A 27,731-nucleotide genomic window follows, 5' to 3' on the forward strand; every position below is an offset into this window, starting at 1 on the left:
AACTTTGAACAAGTTACTGAGGCTCCCAGGGTCTCAGGGTTTTCTCATCTATAAAATGGGGATGATGATCACAGCTATCACCCACAGGCTGTTAGGGGTGTAAATGAGGTAATGCCTGTCGACCGTGTATGTGGCACATGTGAAGTAACTACTTCATAAATGGTGCTTTCTGTCGATGCTGCTGCTACTATTATCATCGTCGTCATCATCTGTAAATGGAAGCAGGCAAGCCTCAAGAATCTTTCTCATCCACACGACTGACATCCCTATAAACCACAGAATTAGAAAACCGAGGTTATCTGGAAATAAATGAGAAAAAGTGGGCAAAAGTAAAAGCTGGAAGACCTATAAATAACAAAAAAACCTAAAAGATATAAGAAAAAAAAATAATCACAAAGCAGTGCCTCCCCCAAGATTGTCTTTAGAGTCTCATTATAGGTGTTTATGGCACACGGGACCATCACTCTGATGCTGCCCTAGGGCATCAATGATGTAGGTTCAGGCTAACCTTAAAATGAGGTAATCTGGGTACTTAATAAACTGTCTGAAAAGGGTCCAAGGCACTTCTGCATTATACTGAGTTCCCTTATGGAGCACAGTGCCGTATAAGGGTATTCCACTGTATTTTGGATGGCTAGGAGTGAGTTTGCATATAATAAATGAGGTAATATATGTAAACAGTAACCTGCTATGTAATAATTATTTTAGTTGGAAAAGAGCCCTTCTATAAGCATGGGTGGAGAAAGGGAGGGCAAACTTTGCAATTGCTTAATAGGCCAAGTATGATTTATTATTTTTTACTAAAAGTAGTCTTGACATTTGGGGGTATAATTTTGTGGTCCATACTTCATCCAAATTATAACAGTCACTCAAACTAGTAACATTCAAATTATGAAGGGTCCAGAGTAACTGCATAAACATTCTACAATTGATTTTGCAAAAAATAATTTTAATTTTTACTGCTCCTATGCTTTGAAGGCTAGTATTTTAAATTTCCTTTTCTCATTCTCGCCCACTCAATCATTAAACCAGACCTGATCTTCCCCCTAAAAACCACCCTGAGAAAGAATATTCCACGGAGTACACCTACATATGCATGCACATAGATACAGGCACACACATGCATACAACGAAAAGGAGGATAATGAGGTACAAGAGAAATCATGGTAAGGTTAACAGTCTTGAGCCATAATTACTAGTACAGAGCTCTAAATAACAAGGTAAACCACTTCTAATGCTAAAACCTAATTCACGGTATAAGATTGTTTGTTGCTGCGATATAGCCTTTTCCAGAGGACAGAGGGTATTCCAGGGTGACTCGCTATGCATTTAGCCAATGAAATAATTACGTAACTACTCAAGAAGTGGGGTTTCCAGTGCAGGGTAGAACTGGGGGAGGCAGGTAACCTGGAGGACAGTTTCTGCCTACTCATGGCCAGAAGAACCTAATTTCAGAAGTGCTGAATTCAGTTATCTAGTAAGAAGGAAAGTCCATTTACGAGATGCCCATCCCCACAGTGTTTGTGAAGTATGCCCAAAGGAACCCTCTCCTTTCCCACCCGACCTCCCTCATTCTTCCTTTAGTATATCCCTACTCTGGAGTGTTCAGGAGAGGAGAAGGGCCCAGTCTCAAAGTTCATACCCTGTTCTATTCAAGTCTACAATGCAGCACAAGTTTATTCTGCCATGTCTACATAGTGCTTCACAGGAAACGGAATCAGAACCTAACCTCTCACTTAAACTAACATGTGCACCAATCAACTTCCTGTGTATTGGCCAAGGGAGCATTAATCCCATCAGGCCCAGCTGAGATCACACCAGGCCTATTCATAACTGACTCGCCAATTTAAATTCCAGCTGAATTCTGGACTCTGAGCTTCACTGCTAAACACTGCCACATGGTTGAGGAGAATGTGGTGGATGATTCCAAACAGAAACCACCTCCTCCATGACCAAAAGGATCCTACCACATTGCCTGAGTAAATGTCTGAGGTCTTGTTTTGTTTATCTCTGAAGCACCAAACATAAGTCAGGTCCATGTAATCCTCACAATACCTCTGGGTGAGCTATAAATCCCATTTTATTTCTCTAGTTTTCTTTAGAAAATAGCTCTGGTGGCGTGAATTCTGCAATGAGTTCACTACAATGATGAGAAAAGAAGACAGAGACCCAGTTCCCAGGGAGAGGAACCACATTTCTGAATCAATGACTAAAAATGCACTACTAAGAAACAATGTGAGGAGAGCCATGCTAACATGTCATTTTCCTATGAGTAGCTTCCTGGTTTATTTGGTTTGGAGTTTTGTATTTTAACAGAGGAAATAAATGTATGCATGCACTCAAAAATATGCTATTTTCTTCAGTGGCAGACTGGTATGTGAATACATTACTGTCAAAGTAAGATCCCTTTTTTGATATCATGAAAAGATTCTAGTGAATAAAGGCCTTTAAAAACAGCTTCCGGTGTTTTTAATTTTTTTGTTCATTTATTTGTAGAGATGGTGGTATCCCCCACATTAGCTATTAATAGGTAAAGATTTTTTTGAGGGTTTTGTTTTTCCACTTTTGTAACCAACGGCACAGCTTTAATGCTATTTGTAAGGGTTACAGACGCAGTCTTGGCAATTACTAGGGATTAAATCCATGATCTTATCTCAAGTATTCTGAAGAGCTAATCATCCAGAAGCAAGAGTTTAAAATATCTTGCATTAAGTTGTAATAGGTTGCCCGTAATACCCAGTATTTCAGTTGTAAATTAAGAAACAGAGAGTTGGTATGCCTCCACATAAAATATACAGGAATTACACACAAGCATTAAAACTTTCATTGAAGCATGGAAAATACTTCAAAAGATGACTATAAGCAGACTCTGAAACAGCACTTCATGCAATTACATTCCAATGGCTTTGGAAAATAAACCACTGTACATCAGTTGGATAACTGTAAAAAAACAACTTGTGTGCAATCAACCTCTACTCTGGGTGGGTCTGGGATTTCTATAACTGACACATCTATAATTAACAACTGCACCATCTTCATTTTCCTGGCCAATCTCTTCATAAAAGTACAGGAAAAGAAATTGCAGAGTAACATAGACCCAAGAAGCAAATCTCATAGCCGAGAAAAATCACTCTTCTGAGGCTGCACAACTCACTCAGAATATACAAAAAAATGAAGACTTACCAGTTAAGACGGGAAATTATTTCACCTACAATCTCTATATCTAGCAAATAGACACTGGTGCCATTTTACCTGACAGAATTGACATTAAGCTAATAAGATTTAACATTATAGTCTTTACAAAGACAAAAAGAAATAGAAAATTCAAAGACCAGAAATATCCCCAGCAGTCTACTCTGCAATGGATTCTTAATCAGTGCTGATTATTTTAGTGCTCTGCAAACACAAACATATATGGCTATGGTTAAGCAGACTATAAAATACAAACAGCAAATTCCACTATTATCTGAGAGGGCCAGGGAATGAGGAGTTCCATTTAATCAAGTCCTCCCATAATCACACATACGTTACCAATTTCCAAAAGACTAGCATAAAATCAAACCATAGAAATATCCTTAACGTAAGTCAGCTTTTCTTTGATGATAGGAAATGCATATTAAGATTCTGTATCTTTATAAACTCTAGTCATTATGACAATAGCAAAATGTGGGACATTTCTACTGTAGCTGATAGCTTTGGATAAATCAGCTTTTAGCAAAGATGAAAATATGACTTTGCAAAAGAAAACAGGATAAATTAGAGGATAATCACTCACTCTGTGAAACGATTACGGTTTTTAGGCTCCTTTAAAAACCAGGGCTCTAAGTCAAGACTTCGGAGAGGCCCAAGAGTTACTGAACTCACCATTCCCAAGAATGCTGGATTTCCTAATAAAACAAGTTCTCTATCTGGAATAGGGTTTAGCCATGAAGAGTGTCTCGAGTACCTTTGTTAAACTATTTCTCCTTCCTCCATTTATTATTTTTTAATTAAAAGTAGAGTCAAGATTATTCCTAAAGTAAATAATTCTAGTATATTTTTACATTTCATTGGAATTGTTTATATTCCTTGTTACTATTAACATGGCCTCTTTGCCTTTCTTAGAACAGCACTGTCTAGTAGAAATACAATGTAAGCCACATATGAATTTTAAATTTTCTAGTAGCTACACTTAAAAAGTATAAAGAAGTGGGGGCCGGCCCAGTGGCGTAGCAATTAAGTGCGCACACTCCACTTTGGCAGCCCAGGGTTCGCAGGTTGGGATCCGGGCGCGTACCGACACGCTGCTTATCAAGCCACACTGTGGAGGCCCCCCATATAAACTAGAGGAAGATGGGCACAGATGTGAGCCCAGGGCCAATCTTCCTCAGCAAAAAAGAGGAGGATTGGCATTGGATGTTAGCTCAGGGCTAATCTTCCTCACACAAACAAAAAAAAAAGTACAAAGAAGTGAAATTAATTTTAATAAATTTTATTTAAAACGATACATTCAAAATATTATTTTCAACATGTAACTAATACAAAAATGATTAATGAAATATTTTAACTTTATTTCATAGTAGGTCTTCAAAATTTGATGTTTATTTTACACTAACTGCACATCTCAGTTCAGACTAGCCACACTTCAATTGCTCAATAACCACGTGGCCAGTGGCTATCATATTGGACAGCATAATCTTAAATTAATAATGACTGTTCAAGGAATTGAAAGATTTTGGCACAAAGTAAGATCACTGTTTCTAACAATTAAAGCCATCTAAAAAGGGAACAAGCAGACTTAGAAAGGGTGAGAGCGTGGTCTCTGGAAGTGCTGTAGCAGAGTCTAGATAGTCTGTGTGGTGTCTTGGAGAGGAGACTGCCATACTGAATGCTTCCTATGTGCCAGGCACTGTGACACTGTGGCAATTTTGCAAAAACTAACTCTTTTAATCCTCCCAACAACTCAGGGAGGTTGCTACTATTACCATCTCCATTTACAGATGAGAAAACCAAGGTACAGCACAGTTAAGTAACTACCCAAGATTACATAGCTAACAAGTGGCAGAACCAGGATTCAAACTCAGGCAGTTTGGTCCAAGCTCACATTTCTGGCCACTAAACTCTGCTTCGTCTCCAGGTATTTATTTTTAAAATAGGAGAATTAGTCATAAGGCACACTGTTTTAACTATTTCTCTTTTAATCTAGGTCAGTGATTTCCAAACTCTTTTGGAGGGTAGAAAGGGCACAAGGAGATGAGGCTCCAGATATCCATCCCCTCCACAAACAGAACAGCTCCATTTTATACCTTGAAGTTTCACCTACGATTTCATTTGGGGAAAAGGAAAAGGATGAAATCCAATGCTCCAAATATGCTATATTATCAGAATTTTAATTTTCTGAGACTCCTATATCTCTTGAATCTCTTCCTTAACAGAGTTCTCAGCCAGAAACTCATACCTAATTTTTTTTCCTGAACTTACAATTAAAAAAATTTTTTTCCTAAAGAGTTCATTTTCTTTCCTCTTGCCGGGATTACTGGTACGTCAACCTAACTAGCATCTCTGTTCCCCCTGTCACCCCAGTCCCCAGTCTTTCTGCTACTGGGTTCCTTTCCTAAAACACAAGGTGATCATGTCATGCTCCGCCTTGAAATCTTTTGATGGCTTTCCATTTCCCGGCAGTGTTTTAGTCCCCAAACAATTCAAAGAGTATTTAATAGAAGGCTAAAATAACTGTGAAACACTGAATTCAACACCTTTTTTTTAAAACTATAGACCTTATGAGAGTTTTTCCCAAAGCATTTTGCCACAGCCCCTCTTCTCTCATTACACACCCCCTGGGAATTAGAACTGTGCAGTCAGCCTACCTGGGTTTGAGCCAGCCCAGTGACTGAAGGCTGGTCACCCTGCACCATGACCTCCCCATTTGTAAAATGAGGACAGCAAGAGTAGCTATCTTACAGACTTGTTATGAGAATTAAATTAGTTGACATATGGAAGGAGCTCAGCATAATATGTGGTACTTTAAAAGGTGGCGATTATTTTAATTATTTTTTGTGACATTTTAGAAACAACGTTCTAGAGGATCTAGTTAAAACTCCCTCGCCAGATACATCAAACCCCCCAAAAGCAGACTCCCGCCTGCCTTTCCACTCTCCTCCTTCCTCACCATGACCCCTACACACACACAAACAGATCAGCACAAACTGAACTCTGCCCTTCCCTGAAAATTTCATGTTCTTTCCTGTTTCTGTACCACAGCACGGGCTGTTCCCTTTGCTTTGTTTCTTGTTTGTCCTATTCTCTAAACTCTAGAGTTTCTGGGAGCAGGGACCCTATCATATTCAGCATTCCAGGGCTTGTGTTTACTGACCACATGAACCAGGCCTGAGCCCTCTGGATGCCATTTGAAAAGGCAGCACATCAGTGCATTCAAAACCAGATTTGACCCACAAAAAGTCCCCATATAGATATGTGTCATTACATATTTGTCAAAACCTACACAGTGTACAACAGCAAGAGTGAACCCTAATGTAAACTATGGACTTTGGGTCATAATGATGTGTCAACGGCAGGTTCATGGATAACAAATATTCCACTCTAGTGCGGGATGTTGATGTGGGGTGGGGGGGTAGGAGTTATATGGGAACTCTCTGTACTTTCCACTCAATTTTGCCCTAAACCTAAAACTGCTCTAAAAAAAATAAAATCTATTTTTAAGTTATAAAATTAAGTGGCAAAACACAAATTATAATTAATGTAGATCAAAAATTAAATCAAAAATCTTTTTCTTCAGTCTACCACACATTTTTTTCTAATATAAAGCCATTATAAAGTGTGAGATACAACAAAACTTCAGAACACTTCTAATGGCACAGCCGAATATCCACCATAATCTATCTGGGTTTTCAAGCCTCCATAAGACTGAACATTTTGTTATATTTTAGATGGATTTTCACTTTTTTCTCTAAAGCACCATCAGGTCTATTTGGAAAATGACTCAAATACAAAGTCAAGAGAGTGGAGCAGACCCCGTGTTCACCCCTCCTACTTCTGCTTCTGGGTGGAGAAGGCATTCCTCCTCGAGGTGTGATTGTGCAAATGAAGAACAAGGTAGATAATTGCTCTATCTCATCCTTTGGTTCAAAAGTTGTTGCAGGATTGTTTCACAGAAGGCCATACCTTCCATGTCATCTGTCACAGAACAAAAGCATAAAATTTAAAAAGAAAGTGAATTGCTCTAATGTGGCAATACCCATTTAGGGTATGTCAAAATGAAGCCAGCATTAAACGCAAACCCCGCCTCAGCATTAGAAGATCAGCCACCCAGCAACACACACTTGACAGTAGAATCTGGACGTCAACACTTTATCCTTTGCAACCACACAGTGGTGGGATAATCCGGGGTTGACCTTTGCCCTCTCACTGAGAAAAACAATAGTTTGCTGAGAGTAATTATTACCATACACATCCCCTGACACGCCTCACCTTGCACCTTCCACTCTTAGCTCTACCTGGTGATTCACAGAGAAGTCTTCTCAGCCCCCAAGAATGGCGTCTGCTCTTTCCCATCCTAGGATCTTCAAAAATCCACTTCCCCAGGCCCAGGATGACCTTCCCTTCTTTTCTATCTGCTGAACTCCTGCGTATCTTTCAAGTCCTCGTTCATAGGGCCCTGTTCATCTTTCATTGAGGCTTCCTCTCCCCATGCCAGGGCTGCGGTGTTCAGCAGGGCAGACTGTGTGCTGCTGCACAGCTCCAAGGAGAGCCACTACCTGTCAGGCCTGCCCTGCATTGCATTTTAGCATGGACCACATTCAATCTGAACTGCTTATCTAACGCTGGATTCCCCCCCCATCTGTGCATATCTTGAAAACATACACCTTGAAAATATCTTGAAATAGATAGATCATAGATCTTGAAAATATCTTGAAAACTGCATCTTATTTATCTTAGTTTCATCAAGTCCTAAAACAATGCCCGGTGCACTGCAGTTGCTCAAGATTTTCTTTAATGAAAAAGTGTTTTTAAGACTCTCAAACTGGAACAATTATAAACTATCAGACACAGCACTATGCGTTTTCCACACTGTATCTCTTTTAATATTTACAACAGCCCTATAAGGCAAGTAAGGCGACTATCATTATCCCCATTTTATAGGTGACAAAACTGATGCCCGGAGAAATGCAGTAACTTTTCCAAGGACACCTAACTAAGAAGTGACAGGACTATAATTTTCAAGTCTTCAAGTCCAAGACTCCAAAGACTGTGTTTGTACCTACTAACCAGATGCTATACTGCCTCCCAAGACATGCGAAGAATACTTAGTTACTTTAATTTGAGTTACTGGGAATACTCAAAAATAAAACCACTGTGTATCTTTTTAAATGATCTATAACTAAAATGTTTACAAGAATTTTGAACAGTCTCCTGCCTAACCCATCACAGTATTAAGGTTCTTCCTTTATGCCCACGCACATGCATGTGTTTAAATATGTATACTCAAATGTGCTATTAATAAGCAAAAAAGAGCCAGCTATCCACCAGCAAAGTCAGACATTTCACATGTTTGTTCCTTTGTGTCAGCTACCAAGCTACATACATCTGTTGGGCAGGACAGTCTCCTACACAGGAAAATAAACTTCAAAAGAAGACCAGATCACTGAAAGCAAAGAATAAACACGAAGACCAGCAGGAGACAGAAGCATTCAGGTGAAACAGTCCCCCAGACGATGAGTCGGCCTGTGCAGGACGCCAAGGGAAGAGGAAGAGTTTCTCTGACCCCAGTTCCTTTGTGCACATGGAAAGAGAGTGGATGATGAGGGGCGAGGAAAGAAATCAAACACCATCACTTCCAACAGGCACCACTCCCTCTTCTCTATCACCTGAGGTATTGGACAACGCTGTCACTTGGTCCCTGTGAGACCACAGGGCCTAGGGCAACTACAGAGCTTTTCCCGATCCTCAGGAAGGCTTGAATCTCAGGGGGCTGGGCGTCATTTCGGCACTGGCAACCATTCAGCCGTACCACCTCACCCACTAGCCAATAAGCTATGTGGCTCTCAAGACACAAACGCTTGTATGGGTTTCTTCCAAAAGTCTCCTTTCCTGAAAGTAAGACTAAAAAAAGCATAAACTATTATAACTATAAAGCTTGTTATAAAGGATATTCTGCACTAAGAATCTCTACTAAAGAGTGGTCACAGGACTGTCTTAATGGTCAAGGCTGGGTTTGCTTACAGCCCAAAGAAGTCCCCCGGACAGTACAAAGAAAACAAGGGTCATGAGAACTCTTAAAAGGAACAAGCCCCCATTTCACAAGCTCCCACAAAAAGCCTCACTGGTCACGCTTACTTTAAATACTTTTTCTCTTTGAAGGGAAAAATATAGAATAAAACAAAAAAATTGAAGCAGCTGCAGCCATCCCATATGTGGGAGTTTTCTCCTTGATATGCAGCCGGAATGCCAAAACACCAGCTTCCCACTCAATTGTTTTAAAGAGACACAACGACTTTGGCAAGGAGCGTCTCTCGTTTGAAATTCCCCCAAAACCTCCTCTTCAGCTGAAACCAAAGGGAAGCCGCCATCCTGCACAAGCTCTAGATGGTGTCCTTGCTTCTCACAACATCAGAGCAGGTCTCCTATCCACTGAAGGTTATAAGACCCAGCCCACGCTAAGAATAACAGGATTCTTCTAAACACAAGGATGAGGCTGAAAAGCATGGCAGGTGCCCACAGACAGGTGGCTGGTCCCGTTGGCCAGTTCTCACTCACACACCCACCATGCACACACTCTTACCTCCCGCAACTCCAGCCTCTGGGCCACAGCCTCCAGGCACTCCTGCCCTGTGCTTTCCACCGACAGTGTGCATTCGATGACATTGCTGTCCAACAGGCGGATCCGGGTGACAAAGCAGTTCTTGCTCAACACGTTGTAGCGCCGCGTCCGGCGGAGCTTCAGACCGAAAGGCATGGCTATGTGGCCCTTGGACGCCGCCCTATCCTGGCGCCCACGCCCCGGAGCTGGCCTTAGCAGTTTCGTGACCGGGTGATGACACTACTACCCGTGCTCCTCCAGATACGGAAAAAGGTGTCCATGCCCGGCGTGGCGCTCTGGAGGATCGCTGCAAACAGAAAAGCAGCAGCAAGGTCATGAGCTGGAAGGGAAGCTATGGAGGGTATGGCACAGACTCCACACACACAAACACACCACCCCCGACAGATGAACATCCAGACTGGAGAACCAGCCAGCTCTGTGACTCTCAAGCATCTTGGTGGAGCCCATGCACTTTACTTCATCTGACAAGGATGATATAAAGTCCACTGGACAGCTGAGGAGCTGAGGTTCAGAGAGACTAAAAGAACTCATCCAAGGATTCAAAGAGTAAACAGCAAAGCCAGAATTCAAATCAATGTCTATGCAACCACAATTCACGTGCTTTTTCCACTGCACAATCCCATCTGCTCAAGAAAGCAGTAGGAGTGGAATTTGAACAGCTTTTTTTTTAAACTTCTAAATATATTAATTGTCTCATTTCAACCTCATTAACACTATAGTGCAGATTTTATGATTCCTATTTTACAGATGAAAAAAGTGGGGTTCGATGATTTAAGTGACTCACTGATCCTGAACTCAAAATCTTATCTTGTTCCTCCCCACTCTTGGCAACACTGCCTCTTTACTTTCATTAACATTATTTGCTTTTATTTTTATTTTACTTTAATATTTATATTATTATTTGCTTTATTTTCTTATTTACTTTATTTACTTAGAATGGATGACAGAAAATGGAGGGAATACACATTTAATATAGTCAGCAACTTTCTCCTTTAAAAAAAAATTTAAATATATAAATTCTTCAATGCACTTAAAATCACAACTGTCTGTACTTTTTTTTCAGCAAATAATTAGACAGATATGAGGAACCACCCTACCATCATTTTGTTCCTTTACAAAACACTTGATGCAAAAGCCCTGTCAACCAAGTTACAGATAATTTAACTTACTAATAACAAGATTTACTAACACCCTGATGTCCCACCAAATGCCAGCGATGACATTATTGCCATGGAGAGCACAAGAATAAAATAACAACAAAAGGGGCTTTACCATTCCACCCTGAGCCAGCAATGCTCTCACTGGGAGGCTCGTTAAACATATCTTCCAAAGAAGCCAGAAATGCCCAGACAGCTCCTCTGTTCAACTTTCTGTTCTCCATTAAGTACAAAGGACCATCTCTTGCTCATATGATTGTTCTGTTAACTTGATTCCCTAAGTCAGGCGGATTCAGCCAGTCTTCACGCCCCTCATCCACAGAATTAACCCTGAGCCCCCAACACTCAGATGGACAAATATGAATAACTACTTGTAGGAATTCTTGAGTCAATAAATAAAATAGTTTGCATATTTAGAAACCAGTCCCTGCCAGTAACCCAGGCCTCATGGAGGTTGTCAGGGCACAGCCCACAACACAGCAAAACACACTCCCCAGACTCCTTCGGCCACTCTTTGATGTCTGCCCTCGGCACATTCCTTAGCATGACAGGTATATGTTTTATGATGGCTTAAAATACACAGGCTAGAAACTTTGGCTTGGTAGAATACATTAACATTTCTAAATCACTTTATGTTGGCAAAGTATCATGTTTACCTCCAAGGTAGACCAACCTGATCATCTCTTGATATCTGCAAAAAAAAAATATGGAGGGCCCCCCAAAAAAGGAAAAAAAAAAAAAAAAGATTCAGAATTCAAATAGAGTCCTTAAGAGTTCACTACTCACACATTCCCTCAACTTGTTGAAGCACAGGGCAGAAAACACCAAGATTCACTTCCTGTATTAGCCGGGGACCCTCCAACAGAGATAAATATTTGCTCTGTGGGCAAAAGCCACATTCCTAATCCTGGGCCAGACACTCTACATTTGGGTGTGTCTCACCTTAAACACATACGAAAGAATGTGGCTGGCCTGGTGCACATTCATCCCAGCCACTATTAAAAACAATCCCTGCTACCTATTCTATGGGACGCCATCCATAACGCAGTTAGTGAAATAAACAGTAAACTGCACAACAACGTGTAGAGATGATCACAGTTTTTATGATAAATAAACAAAAACACACCAAATGGGAAAGAATGTATAAGCTCATCAAAACGATTAACTGTTATCTCGGCTACACAGTGGTGATATGAAATAGAACAATTTAGAAATACATAAAATACAAAGTGAGAGTTCCAACATTTTACAGCTGCTTTATATTATTTTTGTAAATAAGGATTAGTTCACATTATATTAGCTACTGAAAATGGTCTATTGGGAGCAACATCTGACAATCTGGCAATATTATCTCCTAGAAAAGATCTGACTACTTTAAGTTTTTTTAAAACTTTTTAAATCTTCTCTTTGCAAGCAACTTGCCAGGTAAGGTATCAACAAAAAAGTGATAAGAAAACTGGTCTGGTTGTGAGTCGATGTCATGAAACAAAAATGAAAGAGGGGGGATCGGAGGGGGGGCCCCTCTAGAGTAAAAGAGATTTAGGAGTGATAAAAACAAAAGGCAACGTGTGAACCTTAATCAAATCCAGATTTGAAAAAAAATAGCTATAAAAGACACGAGACAACTGGGGAAATTTGAAATAGAGACTAGATATTAGATAATATTGTATATTATTGTTAATGCTCTTCCGTTTATGTTTTGTTTTTTTTGCTGAGGAAGATTGGCCCTGAGCTAATATCTGTTGCCAATCTTCCTCTTTTTGCTGAGCAAGAGTTGCCCTGAGCTAACACCTGTTGCCAACCTTACAACCTATTTTGTAAGTGAGCTGCCGCCACAGCACGGCCACCGACAGATGAGTGGTGTAGGTCTGCGCCCAGGAACTGAACCCAGGCCGCCAAAGCAGACCACACTGAACTTAACCACTAGGAAACTGGGGCTGGCCCCAATGTTCTTCCATTTTTGCTAATAGAATTGTGGTTATGTAGGAGAATGGCTTGAGGAGATGCCCATGGATATATTTAGGGGTAAAAAATGCCAAGATGCCTTTAACTTACTGACGAATGGCTAAAAAACAACACATAAGCGCACACACAAATTCAGAATTGAAACAAATATGACAAAACGTTACCAGTTGCTGAATCCAGGTGGTGGGTGTACAGATATTCACTGCACTATTCTTTTAGTTTTTCTCTATATCTAAAAGTCTTCATAATCAAAAGGCGAAAAAAAAAAGGCAACCCTCGATGCAGGTACTCAACAGGCTCGCATCTTACCTACTCTTTATGGCTCGGTTTCAATGCTGCTGCCTCTCTCAATGGACTTCGCGGATCCTTCCCATCAGACGTCATTTTCTCTTTGTCTGAACTCCCAGAGCCATTTGTGCTTATTTTAATACATTAATCTAACTTATGTTAAAAGTATTAACACAGTTTGACTCTAAACTTCTCCAGAGCTATAAACGTTTTCTCCATCTTTAACATACACATCGTTTACCGCAACTAAAAGATCACGGCATTTACACCCAGAACTTGTGTGATCATAGAGCTGTGCTTCTGGAAGGAACTTCCAGACAGTCATTTAAGACATTCCTTACCTTTAGGAAGAGCTATACCTAAATTATCCCAGGTAAACAATCCGTTTGACACTAACCTGTAACAATGGGGCTAGAGAAGATGATCTCTTAGTCCCTTTCAGTTTCAACATCTTAATAGTTGATGAATTATCCGTCATGTTTAAGCTCTCAAAGAATCCATCGCATATGTCACTAATCCGCCTTTCAACTACCCACACAGGCATACAGTTCTACCCTAAACATAACGCAGCTTCCTGCTCTATTTTAAGCCCAGTTCCTCTGCTTTGTCCTTGATTCCTTGATAGACACAGAGAGCGAGGACTAAGATATCCCACCACATAGCAGCCTAGACGTGAAGGCTACTCCCAGCAAGCCCTCTCTTTAAAATAGTCTGGCTCCTGGCACCTTTCTGACTTTCCCCACGTGGTTGTCTCCCGCCTCGTCATGTTTACATTATCTCATGAACATTACAAAACCTAGAACTAAATGCCATATTCCCATAGCAACGTCACATGTTAACGACACTTTTGATTTTCCTGAAGAAACCGGCTTATCAAAAAAGATCAAATTAGGGAGTCATCATTCTGTTTACTATAAAGTTTCATTTTTAAATGGAAAGCTCCTTTAAAAATAAAAAGTTACGTGGCCGGCCTGGTGGCGCAAGCAGTTAAGTGAGCGTGCTCTGCTGCGGTGGCCCGGGGTTCGCCGGTTCGGATCCCGGACGCGCACCGACGCACCGCTTCTTGGGCCACGCTGTGGCAGCGTCCCATATAAAACAGAGGAGGATGGGCACGGACTTTAGCCCAGGGCCAGTCTTTCTCAGCAAAAAAGAGGAGGATTGGCATTGGATGTTAGCTCAGGGCTGGTCTTCCTCACCATAAATAAATAAATAAATAAATAGTCACTTAAAATACGTATAGAATTTTATTTATCTACTTTTCAAGAACATATCTGGTAAATAATATCAAGCTGCAATTGTTGCTGAGACCCATTCACGGAAGTTAAGGTGACTCCTTTTTTGTTAATACAGATGGTAAAACTAACAGTGCTGACTCACAATTCTTTCAAGACAAACAGCAATTTATTCTAATTTCAAAACATAATCTGCTTATCCTCTTTTCTTAGGTGCATCTTAGAAAGAAAAGTAGCATCGGTTAAGAGAGTTAGACCCTGGCCCTTCAGTGACTAGAGTTATTGGGAATAAGAAGCCAAGGTCAAAAAATGACAGGGAAAGTACCACAAATTCTCTGAACTCTCTAGTTCCCAGGTCTCTGTCCCAGCAAAGCAAATGGAAAGTGAATGTCAAGGGCTGCAGTGAGGAAAGACATTCACTTGACAGGAGGAGAGAGAACTGCAGGCGAGCTGAGTGGTTCTCTCTAAGAACCCAAGTCTACTCTTAGGGAACCGAACGTGCACAAACCTTGGTGCAAGAACTGGCTTTAACCAGAGAGGCCTGGGGTGAAGGCCAAGTGACTTATCCTCCCTCAGCCTCAGTTTACTGATCTATAAAGATAATATCGACCCCACCTGTATGTGAGAAGTAAACGAGAAAACGCTTCTGTGGGGCACTCAGTAGATGTGGCCACATTCCCTTCTACTCCCCCTCAGAGGAAGCTAGGTGTGCTCAAAGGAGAGCACAGCAGGTGTGACAAGAAACACCTGAGCACCTTCCCACCTCCTGTGGAGAAAGTCTGTAAAAAAGAAAAAAGGCAAAGCAAAGAACACAGAGTTTAACATGAAACGATGACAATTTCACAGGGAAACCTGACCAAGGGTAAAACCGAACCCCGCATTCTCCCAGCACTGCTACCTCGTCATCCCCCAGACTCCCACACCTGGAGCAGAAAGGAGCCAATCATTAGACGACATCTCCCATGACGGGCCCATCCTGAGTGGGTAACAAGACTAGCCTTCTTTTGTCAGTCAAGAACATGTGCATGGTGTCCGGTGTTAGCACCTGTTCTTTTCTTGGTAGAAAACTGATTTCAAATTGCCTTTGGTCTTATAATCCACACGGCTGTGTCTCTGCAGTGGATGACATAACACAGTCTCCCTCACCAGTGAAACGCCCGTTCTCAGCTCCCCCATGAAAATCCTGAAGGGAAAGATTTCTGTGAGATTCAGCTTTGTGGTCTCCTATAATCGTAAAGTGGAGCTGTGTACACTGCAGGAAGCTAAATAAATATTTGTCGTTATAATGAAAGAACGAACGAATCCTGAAATAGTTGAGTTTTTGATGCCAAGGTAGGGCAGGGACCTCCACATGACCTCAGTGACACTTAAGGAATTTGGAGCGTTAGTTAGGTCTGACTTTGAGGGGCTTAAGAGAGGCTTAAACTGTGGAGAACAGGGATGAAAAGTTATTCAGCTCACTGGTGCTCTCTGGGGAAAAAAAAATTGAACCCAGATTTCTAAAAGAACATTCTCACCACCCAGGTGTCCCTTTGCCAGCCCTTAACTCGTCTTACACTGGGGGTGGTCTCAAAGACCAGAGAGATGCCACATCCCACGGAAGTTCTTTGCGAAAACTACAATGGAACTACTGATGTGATAAATAGTGTTCTAGCATGCCCATGACCACTGAAAGCAATCTGTTGGGATATTTGCTCTGTAAACACCAGACTTTGAAGACCTTTTATAGAATAAGCTACAGTGACAGAAGACATACAGAAAAGCTTCAAAGTCACTTCTAAAAGTCAATCAGGGCCAGCCCCATGGCTTAGCGGTTAAGTGCTCGTGCTCTGCTACTGGCGGCCCGGGTTCGGATCCCGAGCGCGCCGACTCACTGCTTCTCCGGCCATGCTGAGGCCGCGTCCCACATACAGCAACTAGAAGGATGTGCAGCTATGACATACAACTATCTACTGGGGCTTTGGGGAAAAAAAAAAGGAGGAAGATTGGCAATAGATGTTAGCTCAGGGCCAGTCTTCCTCAGCAAAAAGAGGAGGATTAGCACGGATGTTAGCTCAGGGCTGATCTTCCTCACAAAATAAATAAATAAATAAATAAATAAATAAATAAATAAATAAATAAATAAATAAATAAATAAAAAATAAAAGTCAATCAGCTTCCTCAAAGTTCTAATACCTAAGTTTCCATCTTTAACTATCAGCTGTGGATTTCCAGTATCTTGTACTTTCATTTTTTTTTCCTAGACGTATCAGTGAAAAGCCCGCAGAGTTGAAAACACAAAGCAAAGACAGCTTTCTCATAATATAGAAAAGCCATTTGGCTGATCTAATCGATCTTTAACTACGATGGGTAAGAAGTAGAGAGATTTTTCATAATATCAACCTAATACAGCTTAATCCTCTTCACCGAATCACTTGTACAGTCTTTAGAGAAATGAAAGACAGAAACTAAAAGCCAAATCTTAAACATGGCCATGACACTTTCTTTTTATTTCCCATGCTATGTTATATAGACTTGCCTTCTTTTTTTTCTAAAGGTAAGTTCTGAAATCACTAACATAAGCTAGCTGCTGTTCAACTGCATTCTATATTTACCAACAGTCTCTGGAATTTTCCCAGCATTCCACATTATTACAACTCCCAAGCACACCTCACAGAACTATGCAACCCTGTCTGGGTGTGAGAAAGGAAAAGTTGATGCAACTGGTCCGCCCTGTATACAAAACTGCATAAGGCACAGCTCAGTTTTGAAAAGTACTATGTCATTTTCCTAAGGAGAGTTTAAAAAAGGGATGGGATCAGAGGGGATGGGAAAAAAAGGGGGGACAGTCATACGTCGCTTAACAACAGGGATACGTTCTGAGAAATGCGTTGTTATACCGTTTCATTGTTGCGAGACCATCAAGTGTACTCACACAAATCTAGATGGTATAGCCTACTTACACACCTAGGCTACATGGTACTAATCTTATGGGACCACCGTTGTATATATGGTCTATGGTTAACTGAACATCCTTATGTGGTGCACAACTGTATCAAAAACGTCTTCTCTGATTTCCCCCTTAAAGCATAACAGAGAGGAAGTTAGTTTTGTTTGGTGAAAATTAGACTATTATTTTCTTCTATAAATTTTATTGCTATGGAATACCCAAATTATATCCATACGTCAAATTATTTTTAGCCAAGTAAAATTTTTTGTGCAAGGTTTAAAACACAAGCCCCTGACTTTTAGCTGCTAAATACCCATAACAACAAAAGCAGAATGGTCACATCTTTAAATTCCTTCATTTCCCTCCTCCTAACTCACTTTCAAACATTCAATGGTGAGATGGAGAGAAATTTTTCCAAAAGCACATTTTCCAACTTTCCTGTGCACTAACCATGTAAACGACCTTTCAAGCCTTTCTTAAGCTGTATTTGAAATTAGAAGAAAGATTCCTGCTATATTGTGCCCATTACAGTGATACTTCACCTACACGAAAGGTGGCTACGCAGCAACCACATCCATGCAGAATATCGCTGAAAACCAGGCAATGGAGCCAGAACATCCTTTGAGCAATCAAAGGCACTCAGAAGCAAACCAGTTCTACTAAGTATCAACGGCTGCGATTTTCATGGCGGGGGAGAAGGGGACTGCAGAAGGCAGCTCTGGGAGGACATGTAGTTTGAAAAAGCCTCCCAAGTAATTGATAAAAAATAATCATTTCCCCAACTCCCTGCTTTGAGGATTACTGCCCTGAGGTTTCTAGAGACGTGATCTTCCCGCAAGAAGGATCTTAAAACGCGAAATTTTTCATTTTTGACTTTACTGAAACTTTTAAGGCATTCAAAGCGCATCTTGAATATTTATGGATAAATTAATATGTTGTCTGGGATTTTCTTAAAAATAATGGGGTGGGGGAATGTGTAGGGGTCAGGTGAAGCAATATTGGCCATGAGCTGACAACTGTGGCAGGTGGGAGACAGGCACGTCAGGGCTCACACTGTTCTCTACAGTTTTGTATGTGCTTGAAATTTTTCATATTAAAAAGTTGGGTTTTTTAATAGAGAAGTATTTCTTAAATGGTACTTCGTAAAGTAACCTGTAAAACAGGGAAGACTGCCCACTTTGCGGAAGTATGTTACAGAGAAAAGGGGTCAGAATTTTCCCTCCACCCAAACCCCTCCTGCCCTTCCAAAATAAAACTTGCATTTAACTAGATCAAATGGACAATAAGAGTTTTGCATTTCATTTTTAAAAGATGGCAGGAAAAAGTCTTTGTGTAAGTAAAGTGACAAGTTGGATAAAATGCAAACAACAATCAATCAGCCCTAAGATAGGGAAGTTTTCCCCGTCCAACTTGCATGATCAACTGTATCAGCATACCTGACTCGGGCTTCCTTCTCAAATGAGCTTTCTCTGTCTATTCATGCCAGGAATGTTTTGTCTAAAAGACTCCACCCTTCTTTGAGAAACAGTAGACTCTGCAACTCTCCAATTCCAGTTCTTTTTGCTGTCAGTGTCTACACCCAAGGTGATGTGTGTCTTGGAATATCAGAGCTAATCACAGCCAGGAACCAGGATGGGAGATTCCCACAAGTGTCAGAACAGAGACACTTAGTGATAATGAGCACCTCCACTTTTAAAGCAAACACAATGACAGGGGCACTCTGCTGAGCATTACCTCCAACAGCCCTATGAGATGGCTATTCTTATTGCCCCCATTTTACAGACTAGGGCACTGAGGCTGGAGAGGTTAAGAACTTGCCCAAGATCACACAGTTACTAACGACATTATCTGACCTCATGTTCTTACTCAAGGAACCATGCTAATAATACGCAGAAAGGCGGTTGGAAACTACAGTCCACTGATATAAAAATAACAATGACAATAGCAAGCAGCCACATTCTATAAGGAAGACTGTGACATGCCATCTGCAGTCTATCTTTGCTCACCCACAGTGGACTTTATTCAGATATGGCAGAGATGGACCCTGAAGCTGGTGATCCATTTTCAGCCCTAGGATGTTCTATCCAGAGGGCATGGCAGCAGAATCAGGGTCCTGCCCCTGCCAGAGCACCCCGCCACCCCCAAGTGCCTCTTACCTAGATGACTTCTTTTTACAGAACGGGGCTGGGCTGCACGGTGGGATAATCCTAGCACGTCGCATACACCCTCTTCAAAAAACTATTTCAAAAACACATTCACAAGAGCAACCAAAGAGGTTTTCCAGCCTGGTCATATGACTCACTCAAAACAAAAGAAACCTGAGGAAGGTCAACACACCTTTAACTTGCTTCACCCTCTTCTGGGATGTGTGCCCTAAAGGGACAAAACTGATGAAGAGAGGGGCTCTTTGTGAGAGGCTGTCCCAAGTGACCCCCCCTTAGCAAAGTTTTCCACACCTCCCTTTCCCATTTCCTTCCTGCCCCTGCCTAAGCTCCCTCCACCTCCCTCACAGGTCCAGGGCTTTCGGATGGGAGGACTCATCTGTGTCACTTCCTATCCATAAGCAGCAGCCAAGCAACTCTGCCAATTCTCTCCGACTGGGTCTGCACATCCAGCGCCCAGCTTCCCTGAGTCCATTGCTTTGTTCCTTGGTTGCTCGAGCCCCACCAGCGAACCTCACCCAGATGTGGAGTAATATCCGTGCATAAGCCACTTACAGGCTGTGTAACCGTGGCTCAAAAGCTGCCTCACTTTCTGCATTTATAACATGGGGGTGATAACAGCACCTACCACACAGAGTTGTTGGGTAGATTATATGAGTTAGTAATACATCAAGTGCTGGCACAGACCTGGGGCACGGTAAGCACTATTTATGTGTTTGCTCTCCCTGCTCTTATTATCGTTGCTATTTCCCTGAATACTGCAGGGAGCCCAAGGAAACACAGACTGCCTGCTAAGTACCATGAGAGTAAAAACTGCTTTCCAACAAGCCAAGAGTGATAGAATTTTTAAAGTTAAGGCTATTCATCATAAGGACACAAAACAAGAATACAAAACAAGCCACGACACGTCCCACTGACTGGGAACAGTGACCGGGTGCCCAGTGTGTTTCAGCTATGTGACCACTCCAGTTGAGTCAGGAATACAACCACGCGGTTCTAAAGTGCTACAATGCAATCACTTCTCCAGGGCCAAGAAGCTGAATCAGAGGGGAGAAAGAATGAAAACAGGTATGAACTAGCGTCAGCTGTTAAAGAGTTGCATAATCCCAACTGATGTAACCAAATGCTAATTACTAAAAGGGGAAAACAAAGCTTCTAAACAGAGATGGCCATGCTCCACATAGGTACCTACAGGGAGGTAGGCTACATATACACATGTACACACAACAAACCCAACATAATTGTCCTTTCTCTCTGTTTCCTGTCTAACAGAGAGAGAAAGACACAAACACACCTTAAGTGGACTTGAAAAAACTTATGTTGTACTAAGTAGCTTTCAGTGACATTACAAAGAAAAAGAACCTGTCTCCCTCTCGCGCAGGAACCTGACTGGTGTAAACACCATTTGTTAGCACACTACCATGCCTGTACCCATCAGTGACCTCAAACTGAAGATGTGCTCAGCTGCCTGCATCAGTGCTGAGCAAGCCTGGGCCTCCGGAGACAAGACGCTACATGTAGGGCATGTCTGCAACCCTGCGGGCCGTGAGCACAGTAAGCGACAGGAGAGCCAAGTACTTCAGTTCTCAAGTTGGACTCTTAGCTCTTAAAACTTGAAAAACTTAAACATGTACAATTTCTAACGAATTCATATCTAATAAATACAGCAAATACTACACAGAGTAAACCCAATTCAAGAGGCTCCCTTTGCTCTCCTGATTTATACCTGTGTTTCAGAATGTAAAGGATTTCAAACGTCCCTGGAAATAAACACCTTTCACTCCTCTGGCAGCAGAATCAGGGTCCTGAAATCTCTGTACCTAAGCAAAAAAAAACCCTGGGAAAATAAATGCATATCTGTTCTTGAACTAGATTGTAAGAGGGCAGGAACCAACAATGCTTTATACAGCTTTTGTAACCCCAAATCCCTTTGCACTATAATTAACACTTATTCTGACTCAGTAATGCTACTTTTGAGAAACTGATTGGAAATAAAAGCAACCAATCTTAAGGATTATGTATAATGATGCTGCAGTAAACATCATCTGTAGTAGAGGGTGGGGGACTAAAAACAGCCTGAATATCCATAGTAGAGTTATGTCCAAATAAATTCTGGCATAGCAATATTATGTAGGGTATTATGCAGTTATTAAAAATTAGTTAAATCTGAACCTATGGACTCAGTGCGACACTCATTAAAAATTCTGTAACTACTGGCTTGTTGGGAAAGTTGCAGAGTAATACGTAAGGCAAAAACAAAGCAAAACCATTCATCTTGTATGTGTTTATGCTCACAGATCTTGGAGAAAGGAGTGGAACATTTCCGTCCTCAGAGGCGTGAAAGGGGAAGCAGAACATCTACTTTGTCTTTATACAATCTTTGAGTATTAACATTATACTAGACAAAAAGAGTATTTTAAGCCACTTAACCTTTGCTTCTCCTAAATACTATATATAAGAAAATTTGGAAGAAGTCTTCCTTCAGGAGCAGTATTATATCAGCTATCATTTATCATTTCAGCTATAATGTCATCTGAGTGATCACTATGCGCCAGAATTGTACTAAAGACTTTTTACATGCATTATATCATTTAATCCAAATAATCCCAGTTTACAGATAAGGAAACTGAGACTACATAACCTGGCCAAAGTCCCAAAATTAGCAGGTGGCAGAGGCTCGCTCCAAAGCCCAGTCTTTCACCATTAGATTATACTATAAGATGCACAATTACCATATCCATCCCCTTCATAAATGACAATATTTAGAACACTGTCTCACTAACCACATGGCTTTCAGCACCATATACAATCACACCCTGATTAAAAGCAAAAGCAAAACAAAAAAACAAAAGAAACACTTGGGATCAAGCATTCCTTTTCAAAATCAGAACTGATTAAAACCACTTAAGGCCTGGAACTTGCATGAGTTTTCATTCTTTTGAATTATTAGGGTTATAAATGTCATTCTTTTCCTACTTTAACTGAAAATTTTAATAATCTTTAATACTTTCCGATTATAAATTCACTATAAGAAAATTGGAAATTATAGAAGACTAAAAGGAAAAAATTTAAATCACCCATAATGTCACCATCCAGAGAAGATCAAGTGCATATTTTGCAATTTTATCCTATTCTTTTAATTATTTTAAATTTGTTTACATAGTTGGGATTGTACTACATTGTTTGATATCTTTCATTCTGATTATTACTTATTATTTTCCCATATTACTGAAAATTTTTCAAAAACAAGTTTAAATTGTTACATAATATTCTACGGTACAGATTAACATTTATTTAACCACTCTCCATTGTTGAAATGTTAGATTGATTCTGATTTTTTTGCTGTTGTTCAAAAAGATCTGTCTATACCTCTGATTCTTTCTTCAGGGTAGATTTTTTTGTGTGTGTGTGAGGAAGATTAGCCCTGAGCTAATGCCCCTTGCCAATCCTCCTCTTCCTGCTGAGGAAGACTGGCCCTGGGCTAACATCCGTGCCCATCTTCCTCTACTTTATATGGGACACCGCCACAGCATGGCTTGACAGGCAGTGCATCGGTGCACGCCCAGGATCCAAACCTGCAAAGCCTGGGCCACCGAGGCAGAGTGCACACTTAACCGTTATGCCACCAGGCCGGCCCCTAGGGTAGATTCTTAAGAAAGAGTGTTATCAAGTTAAAAGCTATACATTTTTAGAAGTCTCTATTGCATACTCCTAAATAGAATCCCAAAGGACTGCCAAATGCAAAAGTTATGACAAATTGCTATGACTTCCATTTCTTTACCTGTAAAATGATTGAAATAATACGTTCTCTTAGTATTTCAATAAAAAGCTGCATAATATAAAAAGAAATCAAACCTTGGAGTCACAAGAACCAAGATCAGGTTATAGGTTTTCCTATAAGGAACATTTCCATGTTACCTTGAGCATGACTCCCCAAGAAGACAGAAAAGCTTCAGTAAAGGAAAATTTCAACCCAAAAAGGATACATCAAAGTCCCAATGTCCCATGTGACAGGAGGCCTGGGCAACAGAACGCCTCCCAACATCCAGTCTGCAATAAATAGGATCCCTTCTCTCAATAGCTCCACTGCTATGTCACGGTGCCACAACCTCAGAAGCAGCAGTGCTAAAGAGAGCTTTAGAAAAATATAGCACGTTGCCCTCCATCAAGTAGTAACTATGGAAATTACTCGGCCTGAACATCAAATGATGGTACTTTATATTTATATATCATTTCCTCGAAAACTATTATTCACTCAGCACAGACTACTGATTGTGGGAAATCCCAAAGAACAACTAAAGACACCCCACCGCCTACCAAGTCGTAGGAAATGCTCGGTAAGGATAAAAACAAGGAGCGGCAGATAGGCCGGGCAGCTGGAAGAGATCAGCCCAGAGAGCATCCAGAGCAAGGAAGAAACAAGGAGTGGGCGAAAATGCACACCAACCATCTGGAGGTCGTTCTAGGGCTCAGGATAATCAACAAAAGGTAGAGAGGGAGATGGCAAAGGTACACGGCTCAAGAAGAAAAGAGCTTCCAGTGTGGAGAGGTTTTGGCTGAAGATTATGTCCAACCTCATTTTATTTCACATAAATGCAATATTTGAAACAGAAGCAATGGGAGATCCAAATAAATACAGTATGACAGAAGAATAAAAAGTAAAATGTTCTAGTTATCTTACCGTTACGTATGATTTTCTAAACTGTTCATTTAAGCAAACACTGGAGCCGTAGTCATGAGTTCTCAAGAATACTGCTGCACTTGAGTCCGACTGAGAAATGAGGACTCTAATATAGCAACTAAAACAGGCAAGCAGTGAAGAATGAAGATTTCACTCTGTTACCTGTGCCTGGATGCTCTCAAGGGAGAGTGAAGTGATTTGGAAAAAATGTAATGGCCCTGAATCACTTATATACTAAGTTAGAACTTTCTGACGGTGGCTAAAAACATCAAAGAAAAATTACGCAAGGTGACCATAAATCAATAGCTCATTCCAGTAACAATCTTCACTGTGTTGAAATTTCTTGTTTGTAAAATAGACTTAAATCTCTGCAGCTAATTTCATCTATTTCCTCTTAAAGTCTTTCATCTTGAAAAGGGCAACTGGGAACCATCATTTCTACACTACACCTTCATATATTTAGCAACGTTATGGGACTCACTGCCTCAGACTCTCCAACATAAACAATCCTACCTTTCTTACCTTCTCTTTTTAGGTACCAGTTCATCGCCCTTTATCTCTGTGGTTCTCTATTAACTCTAAATTCTCCTTGTTTTCTTTCAGGTGCAGAACTAAAATGAGACAAGTTATCTTTACAACCTAACTCACTGCGATGGGCTTATTATTCAACAGAAAACACGGAGCACACAAGTTGGATTTCCCCCTAAAATCTTCACTTGAAGGAAAAATATCTCACTAGAGGAAGATACCAAAAGAAAATGTAACCCTGCTCTCATTTGTATCAGATAATGAAGAACAGGTCAAAGGAAAAAAAGTACAAAATGGGTCTGGAATATCTATGTTTAATTCCTTGCTCTGTCTGGTTACTTTAATCCAGTCAATAATTAGAAATTTGAAGCTAGAAGCTAGGAGATTGCTGAGTTTAAGTGGCAAAATAAAGATGTTTTCATCCTTTTCCCAACTGAAAAATCACTTCAAATGGAAGAGGCAACAAGACACAAATGCTAAAAGCTCCAGGTTTGATGAAACAAGGAGACGGATTTCAGAAACCGCACGCCAAAAAACACAAACACAGGACAGAAAAACTTGGGAAGCAAGCTCAACTGGCCCTCTGTAAGCTTAACTCTGAGAGGCACAAGGTGCCAAGTGCTGCTTTGTGAGGTGGGTAGGTTGTTTCGTTTTGTGAAGTGTGTAGGTCGTGAGAAGGGAAGGATTTGAAAGGCGGGGATTGTTTGAATGTCTTCATAAGGAAGTGTTCCTCCTCCCAGCCAAGATGGAACAGGAAGTCAGAGGGCTCCCAGAGGGATGTCTCCAGGAGGCAAGAAAGAAGGGAGAGGGGGGTGCAATTATCTGACAAGATTGAATCCTGTGGAAAGTTGTACAAGAGGAATGTCATAAAGCAGTTGGAGGTGTGTGGGAAGACTGAGTCAGATGTTTAAAGAACACCAAGCAAAGGAAAAGGTGAAGCATTTCCCAACTCAAGGAAAGACAAAAATGTGTTGAAAAAGGAAAACATAATCTAAATACCACATTTGGCTAAGTTATAAACATTACTTACATATTTATATTGAATAGAAAGTACTGAACTGAGTCTAACCAGAGTATTAGTGCTGCTAATTACACCAGAAGGGTGGTGGCAACGAAGAGGGAGTACAAATGAGCTTAAGTCCTTACCTCCCACCAACACCACCATCCTCCTAGCTAACATTATGGAGCACTTACTATGTTTTATTTATATTTTTTACTCTGAGCACTTATAAGTGGGCCTGTGTCTCTCCCAGGAGTCAGGAAGTTGCCACAAGACAAAGGCACCATAAAGCCTCCTAGACTGAGAAAAGAGGGATATTTCTCTTGGAAGGAAAGCTCCCCTTGACTGGCCTAAAGTCGGCCTGTGGAATTCCTTTAGCAAGGAGAAGAGGAGCATCCCACTCAATCTCAGGAAGTCTGTGATAACCACCAGGGTCAAAGCCTCATAGACAAGAATAGATGAATAAAGAAGGGCCAATGGACACTGGGCTAGGAGAAGTGGGCCTGAAGAGAAATCTAAAATACAACTGACCTAGACCTCCAACTCCCCACCTCCACCACTCAAATAATACAGCGGGTTAATCTAAATGCAAATGTGGACAGCTTTTGTACTGAGGCTAAATCCATAAAGATGGATGACCATGGGGCTGAACACATCCAGCCTCTCATATATACGTGGTGATTCCCTGAGCAAGACATCTACAGATGCTGGTACTATTGTGGGCAGTATTACTGTGAGGGCCAATGAGTTATGGTCACTAAATCTTCATGGCCGAAAGCCATACCCTAATTTTATCAGAGATTATAGTTACCATTTATGGAGCATTTCCTCCATACTAAACTCTGTACACGTATTATTTCTAGTATTCACATCACCAACCCTGTAGTAGGCATTGTACCCATTTCACAGATGAGTAATCTGAAGCTTACAGAGTTTAAGTAATTTACCTAAGACAACACACTAGCTAGTGAGGGAATTCACATGGTCTCCATTAGGCTACATGGTCTCCTGTCTTCCATAATATCTTTTTTGTGTGTGTGTGTGAGGAAGATCAGCCCTGAGCTAACATCCATGCTAATCCTCCTCTTTTTGCTGAGGAAGACTGGCCCTGAGCTAACATCTATTGCCAATCCTCCTCCTTTTTTTTCCCAAAGCCCCAGTAGATAGTCGTATGTCATAGTTGCACATCCTTCTAGTTGCTGTGTGTGGGACGCCACCTCAGCATGGCCCGACAAGTGGTGCGTGGGTGTGCGCGCGGGATCCGAGCCCGGGCCGCCAGCAGCGGAGCGCGCGCAGTTAACCACTAAGCCACGGGGCCGACCCCTTCCATGATATCTTAAAGTATGAGCCTTTATCATGACTTTTCTACAGAGTCTGGAGGGATAGAGGAAAGTCAATCTCTACCAATGGGAATATTATCTCAGAGCTCATGACCTACTGAGAGTCTTGTACAAATCTAGGTACCAGGTGAGAGAAATATACTCTGTGAGTACCTAGGGTTAGGACAATAGAAACAAAGTTGCTAGACCACCCAAGGCCAGGAAGAAAAAGAAGGAACTGAGGTTAGACGGGAGTGGAGGACAAGAAGCCAACTTCTTCACTCAATGTGTGCCTGGTGTCTGCTCTAGACACACGCCTGGTGTTTACCAGTATTGTTCCTCTCCTGTTTCAAAAACAAAAACAACCTCCCTGGATCCTCACACTCCTCCCAGTAGTGAAAGAGGCCAATCTTCATACTGTGGTGCTGAAAAATACACCCAAAATGTGGGAAAGTTCTCAGTTGTTTCCATGATAAACTGGCATATCCCAAATTTTAACTTTGGCACTTCTCAGGAAATCTGGAAAAGCTGACCCACTGTCCCACAGATGCACTAACCTTCTACCTATTCATATTAATTTGTGCACTTTGGTTAAACTCTCCAAAGCATCTTTTCATTCTACCAACAGAATAATAAATACCAGACAGATATGT

The 27,731-nt window shown here is 41.1% G+C and overlaps 1 protein-coding gene across 2 annotated transcripts in view; it reads right to left on the reverse strand.

Annotated features, from left to right (window-relative positions):
* PTPN14 (protein tyrosine phosphatase non-receptor type 14) overlaps nt 1-27,731 on the reverse strand; it is a 167,795-nt gene that overhangs the window by 93,268 nt on the left and 46,796 nt on the right. For both annotated transcript variants that reach the window (XM_058539845.1, XM_058539846.1), the window contains exon 2: nt 9,779-10,103. In XM_058539845.1, the coding sequence (XP_058395828.1) occupies nt 9,779-9,952 (174 nt within the window). In that variant the 5' untranslated portion in view covers nt 9,953-10,103. The remainder of the gene's footprint in view (nt 1-9,778; nt 10,104-27,731) is intronic.

The sequence above is a fragment of the Diceros bicornis genome, chromosome 4 (genome assembly GCF_020826845.1).
Source record: "Diceros bicornis minor isolate mBicDic1 chromosome 4, mDicBic1.mat.cur, whole genome shotgun sequence".
Taxonomy (NCBI): Eukaryota; Metazoa; Chordata; class Mammalia; order Perissodactyla; family Rhinocerotidae; genus Diceros; species Diceros bicornis.